We start from the raw sequence: 10,155 nt of genomic DNA, 5'->3' as shown, positions 1-10,155 counted from the left end.
CCTGCTCGCCGTGGCGCGGGGCCCTTCGGCGGGCCTGCCCCCGGCGCGCCTGCGCGCGGGCCCGGCCGGTTCCGGTGGGCGCTGAGGCGGCGGAACGGGCGGACATGGCGGAGGGCGGCGCGGAGCGGGCCGATGGCCGCATCGTCAAAATGGAGGTGGATTACAGCGCGACCGTGGACCAGAGGCTACCCGAGTGCGAGCGGCTGGCGCAGGTGAGGCGGGAGAGAAGCTCGGCGGGGCGGACGGGCTGAGTCATGGCGCGCTAGGCCGCGCGCGGAGGCGGCCGCATCCTGCCCCACGATGCGGGTCCGGCCGCGGACTCCCCGTGCCGTGCTGAGGAGGGGAAGGAGTGAACGGCTCCGCCGTTTCAGAGCTGTGTGGAAGAGCGAGCAGGAAGGGAGCCGGTGGCCGAGCACTGAAAGTGCTCTCCAAGGCAGTGGTCACAGCCCCAGTGCTGCCAGAGCTCATGGAAGGTCTGGACAACGCTCTCAGATACTTGAATTCTTAGGGATATCCTGTGCAAAACCAAGCCCAAGAGATGGACTCGATGATCCTTGTGGGCTCCGTCCAGCTCAGCCTCTTCTGTGATTTTGAGACGGGACGAGGTTTCGGGGCGCAGCCTCGCGGGTGAGGCAACCAGAGGGCCCCGGTCCGCCACAAGGGCCGTGGTTCTTCCGTGCTGGCCCTGCGACGCGGAATTGCGAGTTCATCCCGGGGCTCTATGCGCCAGAGCTGCCTTCGTGTATCAGTCCCGGGTCAGGTTGGACAGGCAGCGCTGGTCATCCTGAAACTCGGGAACATGCGAACCCCAGGGAGCTGGAATGGAGGGACAGAGCCAGGAGGGGCTCCGGGGCTGTCTCTGCCTCTTTCGGCTCAGTAAACAACGCCTGTGCACGCCCTGCGTGGCCGCAGGATGTGTTCCACGTGGGGTCATAATGATGGAGCATCGGTGTTTTATAAAAAAGTTTTGTGGCATGGAGATTTCTTGTGCAGCTCAGATCTCAGAAAAGACAGAAGTATAGAATCACAGAATGGTTTGGGTTGGAAGACGCCTTGAGCTCAACCCATTCCACCCACTGCCGTGGGCAGGGACAACTTCCACCAGTCCAAATGGGCCTTGAACACCAGGGATGGGGCAGCCGCAGGTTCCCTGTTGTTGCTGTGGTTTGTTGGCCCGTTAGAGTGGCATCTGACACTTTGCATGCTGCAAATGCTCTGCTTGATCCACATCTCATTGTGAAAGACACACATGTTGTACAGTTCTGAAGATGGTAGCCTTAAGATAAATAAGTTACATCTTAGATTATTTTAAGATTATTATATGGAGAGCAGGCGCAGGGATTTTATCCCACAGGCACAGCTTTGCAAAAGAATGGACACCATGGCCATGTTTCATTGTGCAATACATACAAACTCTGTGGCAGTAAGAGCACATCCTCGACAAACAATTGTATGTAGTCTAAAATATTTCAGCTGGGATGTTTGAGAAACAAATTTAATTTTCTTTGGTTTGTTACTAGTTTTCTAACCATTTTTTGTTTTCTTGTTTTTTGCAGCCCCACCATTGCCATGGGCTGTTACAAACTCACCCATATTAACTTTTTTTTTTTTTTTTTTTAACTAGATATTTGTTGGGATTTGCAACTTAGGACTAAAAGTACATTGTAGTATCTTACACTCCTCTAAACAAAGACAAATATGGTTGTCAAAACCCCTCCAAAACCAGAACTATTAGAATTCCATGCTTAGCCTGTAAAGCTTGGAATTAATGCTTTGTGTAATAAACTGTAATTAAGATATGAATATGGATGAAAGTAATAGGAGAAGAATTTTTTTGGTGAAGGTATTTAATTGCATATCTGATCTTGCTGAAAACTCTGTTTTGGCCAGAGAAGAAATGAGTTTTCCATGCAGCTCAGTGAACTTGAGCTCACCAAACCTGTCTGAAACTTGCCAGGTTTCTCTCCCAAGGCAGACAACTTAGAGCATGTGTTATGCAAAAATGAAACTGTATCTCTGCAGTTTTATTGCTGTGTAGAAAACCATGTTTTTAAAGTAAGTGCTACACATGCATTTTTTTTAAGAAAAAAAAACCTTCAAAATTAGTGTGGAGTCTGGTCTGTATTTTTATTTATGTGGAAATTTGAACTACTCTAATTTTAAACTGCATTATGTTCTTAACTCATGGAGATAATTGTTCACCTGTCTTATTAGGAAGGACGATTGCAAGAAGTCATTGAAAACCTTCTCTCCCTGGAAAAACAGACACGGACGGTGAGTAGTGCATGGTGATGCTGGGATGTGCTGCACACTTCACGTTCCACTGGGTTAAACTGAAGGGACTTGGAGTATCCTTGGAGTATCAGTCTTTCTTTTCTCTAAAAAGCAAATTAGTGAGACCAGACACAAGGAATTTTTCCCCATTGTGCTGGAAGGCTGCAGGTTGTTGATCCCATCTCTAACACCTTCTTGGTTTGTTACAGGCTTCTGACATGGTCTCCACTTCCCGAATCTTAGTTGCCATAGTGAAAATGTGTTATGAAGCTAAAGACTGGGATGCTCTTAATGAAAATATTATTCTTCTATCAAAGAGAAGAAGTCAGTTAAAACAGGTGAATTTAATAGTTTGAAACAAAAAATAAAACTGTATTTTGGAGCTGTATTACCTATCTGGTTCCCCCATGTGTGTAGGGACTTTCTGTGTAAAGATGGTGGTTCATTTTGCACTCTTGTCAATGTGTATTCCTTATTCATGTTCAGATGTATATTAAACTGAGTTACTGCATTTTATTGTGCTCATATGAAATGTGTGCTTTGCATGCTTGCTTTTGAAACTGGCATACTTTGGCATAAAGCATTTGCATTTAAGGAAGTGTGAAGTTCATTGCACTCTGTGTGTTCAGTTTGAGCAACAGGTAATTTTAATGGTGTCATTGCTTTAGGAAGGAAAAGGTTACCTATCATTTAGTGTGCAGGATCATCACTAGTGTGTGTAAAAGTAGGAGTACAGTTTAGTTCTCTGACTTGCACACACTGTAGCTGAAGGTGTGCATCATTCCAGGTGAATTTTGAGGAACTTCTTGAGGAAGACATTTCTAGAAGTTTAATTCTGGGTTTTTTTTAGAAGTAGGTATTTTAATAATAATTTTTGAAATGCTTTGCCAGCATTTTACTGGAAGTGCACATTCCCATACCTGTGCTTGCTACTAAAGGAAGAAATCTTCCCTCTTCCTTCCTTTCCTGAGGAATCTACAGCTGTTCCAAGGAGAGAGGGTAGTGCACACAGTTAAGAGAAGGTACAGGTCTCTTCAGCCATGCAGGTTTAGGGCAAACAGAGAAGTTCTACCAGTCCATGTGAATCCTGTGAATGTGGCAGAAGAGGAGTTGGTTTTCAGGATAGAACTGCATGGCATGGATTATTTTCAATATTGGAAAAACTGAGATGAAAAAAAAGACAGAACAGCATCATGTTTGCCTTGTAGCATCAGTCTATAGTATCATTGTACACATCATCATGAATCAAAGGGAGGAGATGTGTCTTGTGTGCTCTTTGCTGAAATGAGTCTCTTCAGTGTGATATGAAGCTATTTATTACTTACCTCTGAGTGTTGCAGCTTGACTTCATTAGAGAAATCTGAAACCACAGAATGTTTTCCCCCTCTCTTTTCACACTAGGCAGTTGCTAAAATGGTCCAGCAGTGCTGCACTTACGTTGAAGAAATCACAGACTTACCGGTCAAACTGCGCTTAATCGACACGTTGCGAATGGTCACAGAAGGAAAAGTAAGGCTTTGTTTTAAGACTCAATGTCCAAAAAGTAGAATAAAATTTTGCCTTATTTAAAAGCATAGTTTCTTATTAGTTTTTAATCTTGTGCAACTAAAACTAAAACTTAATTTTAAAATTACCCTGAGAAGCCATGTAGTTTATTTCCTTCCAAAAGACTGGAGATATTTTCCGTATTTAAATCATATGCTCAAACACTGGTCATGTTCCTATGATGTAGGTATTTGGTTGTGTTATTAATATAGTTAGTAATACATTTCAAAATTCTAAAATGCCATTTCCTTTTCACTTTTTAAAATGTTATGTATTTGAATTTGTTGGGGAAATGGGCAGGTTTAATTTAATTTCTCCCGAATTTAGCAAGGTATTGCATATAGTTATGATAACCAGAAGGTAATACCGAGTGAGTTACTTACATTGCATTCCTTTTGCTTTAAGAAAAGAAAGAATTGTGAATTAGGCAAATTTGTGTCAATTTTATGACTTCTGTTTGTTAGTCTAAATTGTTAGTAATCAAATATTTTTGATTAATGGCTGGTTAGGAGCAAGTGGAATAATTCAAAGTGTAGTGTTTACTACACATGAACCATTAAAGTTTAACTTCCCAGATCTTTTGATATATTCTAGGAGACAAAATATGCAATACTTTATTCTCAGTGCATATCCCTTGTGTTTGCTGAAAGAGTCATAGGTCAGTATAGACATTGTTTTTTAGATTAATTTGGGCCAAACAAGTTTGGCATGTCAGTTATCCGTTGTATTTCATCAGTGTAGTGGATGGATACAGAACAAATAAAGTGATTCAATGATGACAGCATCAAGTGTATTTCCCAGTGGGGTTGCAGTCTCAGAGTTTGCACTCCTCTTTAGAAAATTCCAATGTTTATAAACTTCCTTCTGCCCTTAGATATATGTGGAAATCGAACGTGCTCGCCTGACAAAGACACTTGCAACAATAAAGGAACAGAATGGGGAGGTGAAAGAGGCTGCCTCAATTCTGCAGGAGTTGCAGGTAACGCCTTTGTACTCAGAATTGCATCAGCAATAGCAATTAATTCTGGCTGTTCTGAGGTTGTTCAGAAACTGAATCAGGTATGCTTGCAGAAATGCCTGGGATGAGATGAGCTGTTATTAGTGAAAGTGCAGTTCAGTTTTAACTGCTTTTGTTAGTCTCATGGTTGGGTTACATAGAATATCTCCTACTTGGAAAGGAGATTTCAATTCTGTACCTAGTGCATTGAGTTTAGTGTTGGTGGATTCTTTGCTGTAAGTGGGGGCGATAATTAAAATAGAATAACCTTAATTCCATTTTCACTTGCTCTCTAATAGCTTTTCTTCTGTTGTTTTGTTTTGGTGTGTTCCCTCTCCAGACATCCTCCCACTCTTCTGGCACAGTTAAGCCTTCGCCTGATTTGGCTTTGACAATATTAAGTAGTTATAATTTCATTTCAGGTGGAAACCTACGGTTCAATGGAAAAGAAAGAACGTGTAGAATTTATCTTGGAGCAGATGAGACTCTGTCTAGCTGTAAAAGACTATATTCGGACTCAAATTATCAGCAAAAAAATTAATACAAAATTTTTTCAAGAAGAAAACACAGAAGTAAGTAATTGGACAATTTCTCACTCTTTCTCTCTCCCCCACCCAAATTTTAATTTGACTTGCCTCTCTTCAGGTCCAAGTGTATTTATTTAAATCCCTTTGTGTTTTGGGGTTCAGCTGCATTTCATTTATGTGTCATGGAGCTGTGTTAATTTGACTTTTTGATTGTTTCAGAAATTAAAGTTGAAATATTACAACTTAATGATCCAGCTGGATCAACATGAAGGCTCCTACCTCTCCATCTGTAAGCACTACAGAGCCATTTATGACACTCCCTGTATCCAAGCTGAAAGTGAAAAGTGGCAACAGGTAAAAAAACTTTCCCTGCAAAATCACTGTATTTCCATGTGACAAATACCCATTTCTTACCACATCAGTGTACAGTGGATGAAATAGCTCATCAGTCTGTTTTTATTTAAATGGCTGTATTAACAAATTGGTTAGTTGAAAACAGATAGGATAGAGTTGATTTCAAAATAATGTTTGTTACGAATATCTTCATTTTATTACATTAGAAATTGAGAATGTCTCAGCTCTTTCATACAAGTGCAGAGATTACAAACAGCTATGTAAGTGTGGTCTCAGTGGTGCTGTTGTGTGTGCAGTACAGATGTCTTTTCACATACAAAAAGTTGTTTTTCTTCATGTAATTATTCTAAATACTAGAGTATTGGTTAACCTGTGTCAATTTAACTGTACCACAGTTCATTTCTGAAAGATGACATAAATTTCACCTTGATTTCTTAATACACTGAGCTTAAATCTTTTACATATTAAACTCTAAGCTCTGTATCTGTTTTGGCAATTCCTCTGTTTAATTAAAAAACCCACACTCTTTCCTCTTAAACAGGCACTGAAGAGCGTTGTTCTTTATGTTATTCTTTCACCTTATGACAATGAACAGTCTGATTTGGTGCACAGAATTAGTAGTGACAAAAAGCTAGAAGAAATCCCCAAGTATAAGTAAGTATCCTTTCTAATAACCAATTCTTTGATTAAAAAGTCTCTCCCTAACAGTGCAAATAAATCTCTTTATGCTGTCTGCTGTAAGCAGAGTATGCTTACAGCATATGCTGCATTAGGCATACTGTAAAAGTGTCATGATTGTTCTATATGAAAATAAATGTCTCTTGTAAGAGAAAGATCTTTGTTGCAAAAACAATCTGACTTTAGCTGCCCCCATTATTTATGATAATAAGAATGAAACATTTAAAAATTTGCCTTTGATCTATTTTAAGTATGAACCAGGCCTTATTAATACAGGATTGTAATTCAACTATACTAAATCATTTAGAGACCTCCTAAAACTATTTACCACCATGGAGCTGATGAGGTGGAGTGCCCTAGTTGAAGAATATGGGAAGGAGTTAAGAGAAGGATCCCTTGACAGTCCTGCAACAGATGTTTTTGGCTGTACAGAGGAAGGTGAAAAGAGATGGAAAGATTTAAAGAACAGAGTTGTGGAACATGTAAGTATCTGTAAACATCAGCTGTTTACTCAGTGCCTCAGCTAAAAATGCTTTCTGCTTGCCATGTTTTAATCGCAAAGAAGAGAAAAAAGTAGCTAATAAATGAGCAGGTAAGGTGTCCTTTCTTTTGTGTTGTATTTCAAGATTTTATTTGCTTGTATATCTTTATTGTATGTTTATATTTGGCATAGATGCCACCAAGAAGAGCATATTGCACTCAAATGAGATTTAGCATTCATGTTTCAATAAAGCATAAAGCTGAAAGTCTTGCTTTGTATTAAATTCGTAATTGGTTGATTTCTTTTCTTAATAATTTATCATGTAGTGACTTTTATACCTTCTACCAGCAAAAGAGCTGTTTGTTCACAACCCCTCACGTCCCACAAGCTGGACTGCCATTAGAGCACTACAGTTCCTAATCTCCTTTTAACATGGACTTTTATATTTTTGCAGCCTGCTTCAATTATTTTTTGCACATAACCCTCTACTCTGAACACTTTTATTCCAGAATATTAGAATAATGGCTAAGTATTATACCAGAATTACAATGAAGAGAATGGCACAACTCCTGGATCTCTCTGTTGATGTAAGTCTTGCTTTGCTTATCCTCCTTTCATAAGGGGATGTGTTTGTGGCAGAGATGTGAATATTCAGCAGAGTAATGTTCTTGTTTGATTTAATTTTCTGCCTTTATGGGAGTTAAAAAACTATTCATTAAACCTTAAACTCAGTTTCATGATGCACATGCCCATAAGGCAAAAGCTGCTCTTAGAAGTTCATTTATGTTCAAGGTCTTGTGTAAATGCTGGAGCTTGTCTGGTGTTTCAGTGTTAAAAAGTTCTTGTCAATGAGTGATGAAAACCAACTGAAGAGAGGGTCCTTCACATGTAAATGTCCCTGTTCATGGGTGGTGGCACTTTGGAAACATGGGGTGGAAGGGTCTTCCTGTCACCTCCATTTGTGTTTTCAAGAGCTTTCCAAGGAGAATGACACATCCTGGTATTTTGAGTGCAAATGAAAAGCTTTACCCTCTTCATGGAATCTGCTTTTCCCACAAACTCAGAAAAAGTCCTTTTTCACAGTGGTCAGAAATTCACTGGGGTTTTCCCAAGCCTTGCTTACCACATGACTTGTTCTGGTATCTGTGTAGCCAAGTACTCCAAAGTGTAAGAGTCTATTGGAGTTGTATATTACACTTTAATTTTATGAAAGATAATCAGATATAGGTCAATTGAAAACAAAAAGGTTTTTTTTTTTTTTTAACAGCTTGTGCTAGTACCTTGCAATGCCAGCATGTGTAATATTAAAGTATCCTGCATTTTTTAAAGTACAATATTTTAACCGCTGTATTTGTGTATAAACAAAATCTTGTTCCTGGTGCTTTCATGCTGTTTGGGAGGAATTCTGGTGGTTTGTTGGTAAAAATTCTATTTTCTTGACTTAGTGCTGTTTGTCTTTACAGGAATCGGAGGAGTTCTTGTCTAACCTAGTAGTTAATAAAACCATCTTTGCTAAAGTAGACAGGCTGGCAGGAATTATCAATTTCCAGAGGCCTAAGGACCCAAACAATATACTCAATGACTGGTCTCACAAGCTCAACTCCCTCATGGCCCTAGTTAACAAAACCACACATCTCATTGCCAAAGAAGAGATGATCCATAACCTGCAGTAAGGTGCCTCAATAATCTCAGTGCTTTTAAAGAAGGCATTAAATCTTCATAATAGAGACTATTATTACAAGTGTGTATATGGTTTGTTTTCTCCCTGTCAAGCCTTCCTGGTCTAAAATTTAGAACATAATTCTGAAATTCCTGTTGACAATTAAGTTCCCTTGATTATTCATTCAGTTGTTAAATGTTTTTGCTACAATTGGTGAAAGAACAGAATAAAACTGTATTGCCTGTATAATAATAGTCTCATGATTTCTTTTTTTCAATGCGAACCCTTATATGTCTATAATTCTGTGGTTATTTCATTACAGGACTATTTTTGAGGCTGTGATTGAGAGGATATACTTTAAATAATAAAATCCTAGGGTTTTACAAAGAGGTAACTTAAAATGACTGTAGTGTAGAGTTATGTCGAGATACTCTTGGAACAAAATTATATTTATGCTTAAGAATAATGCTATTTCTTATGATTTGGTACTACAGTTAGAATTTTTAAATTAATTATGAACTGCCAGAGCAATCAATACATGACTAAGTACCTAAACCTTTGTCTGCTTGGTGCAAGTCACTCATTTTGCCTGTTTTGTTGGTACAGTTTATGAGGGCTACACTGGCAATGAATCAGTTAGCTAAGCTTGTAGTTGGAAGCTGCTGCTTCTCATCATGGGTGTGTTATATTCTGAGCAGATAATGTCCTATTATTTACTTTAACCTCCTTGTAATGGAGGGGAGCTGTGGACTTTCTCCCCGGTCTGTTTTTTTAAGGAAGTAAAATAGTAGAACAAATAGTGTAGTAGGAATCAATGGAACTTCTATTGAATTTGCTCTGGTTTAGAATGATTTTTAATGCTAGCCATAACCATTCAGTTCATAATTAATTAAGTAGAGACTACCATTGTAAATTATATATTGAGACATAGATAAATCCCATCTCTTTACAAGCACACTGAGCTTCATTCAGACTAATGCTCTTTCCATGTGAATACACAGAAATTGGGAAATTCCAAACAGGGATTTTGAGTGAGGGAAGTCTGAAGGGACAGGAAAAGATGGAAGCTTGTAAGCAGTGATTTGCATTTGAAATGTTGACTTTGGACATAGCTGATTGGAAGTTTGGGAATGTAATTTGGAAGGCTCAGAACTTTCAAAGCCTTACCAATCCAGCTCACTGCATTTGAACAACAAAAAGGCAGCTGAATTAACAGTAAGGGAAGGAAGAGGAGCAGGTATTCAGAATGCACAGAATGTTTACCATCTAACTTCCTAAATTGTATTCTAATCCCAGTTGTACAAGTTGTTTAAAATTTTATCACTATTTCTGAGCATAGGATGTTTTGGCCATTGGGAGGTTTCAGTAGCATGAACAAAACTGGCTGCTGTCAGAACAATGGACAAAATAGCTTAGAAAATAATATATCATCTGGAACCTGAGGCAAGAGCTATCAGAGAGGGGAACAATGGGTCATCAGGGAAAGTAGGAACTTGCCTCTCCCTGTTCTTGTCATAAACATTTTCCTTCCAGTTGAAGTCTGGTCTGGAAGCTTCAACCCCAAGCATTTAAGCCTCTGATGCTTCTACCAGATACATTAGTCCTGTTTTCCCAGCCAGCCCTCTTTTCCTTTTTATCC

At 39.4% G+C, this 10,155-nt stretch overlaps 1 protein-coding gene across 2 annotated transcripts; it reads left to right on the top strand.

Moving 5' to 3' along the window:
* On the top strand, nucleotides 1-8,768 carry PSMD12 (proteasome 26S subunit, non-ATPase 12). Of its 2 annotated transcripts, none has more exons than XR_012058569.1 (11): nucleotides 1-212; nucleotides 2,215-2,274; nucleotides 2,484-2,612; nucleotides 3,676-3,783; nucleotides 4,694-4,798; nucleotides 5,239-5,388; nucleotides 5,563-5,697; nucleotides 6,239-6,351; nucleotides 6,683-6,857; nucleotides 7,311-7,443; nucleotides 8,320-8,768. XR_012058569.1 is itself a non-coding variant. In XM_030287470.4 (11 exons), exons 1-11 carry the CDS (start codon nucleotides 105-107, stop codon nucleotides 8,527-8,529), a joined length of 1,371 nt encoding a protein of 456 aa, XP_030143330.1. In that variant the 5' UTR covers nucleotides 2-104; the 3' UTR covers nucleotides 8,530-8,768. The 2 variants fall into 2 exon arrangements, 1 of the variants encoding a protein (XP_030143330.1); XM_030287470.4 differs by having other exon boundaries at nucleotides 2-212; nucleotides 7,366-7,443.
* Nucleotides 8,769-10,155: the final 1,387 nt, after the last annotated feature.

This window comes from Taeniopygia guttata, chromosome 18 (genome assembly GCF_048771995.1).
Source record: "Taeniopygia guttata chromosome 18, bTaeGut7.mat, whole genome shotgun sequence".
Taxonomy (NCBI): Eukaryota; Metazoa; Chordata; class Aves; order Passeriformes; family Estrildidae; genus Taeniopygia; species Taeniopygia guttata.
Note: the sequence above shows the minus strand (reverse complement) of the source record. Positions and strands in the feature narration are given on the sequence as shown.

Coding starts and splice junctions, on each gene's coding strand:
- PSMD12 (XM_030287470.4), top strand. CDS start 105: ATGGCGGAGGGCGGCGCGGAGCGGGCCGATGGCCGCATCGTCAAAATG. Junction 2,275..2,483: donor TGGAAAAACAGACACGGACG/GTGAGTAGTGCA, acceptor GGTTTGTTACAG/GCTTCTGACATGGTCTCCAC. Junction 4,799..5,238: donor CAATTCTGCAGGAGTTGCAG/GTAACGCCTTTG, acceptor ATTTCATTTCAG/GTGGAAACCTACGGTTCAAT.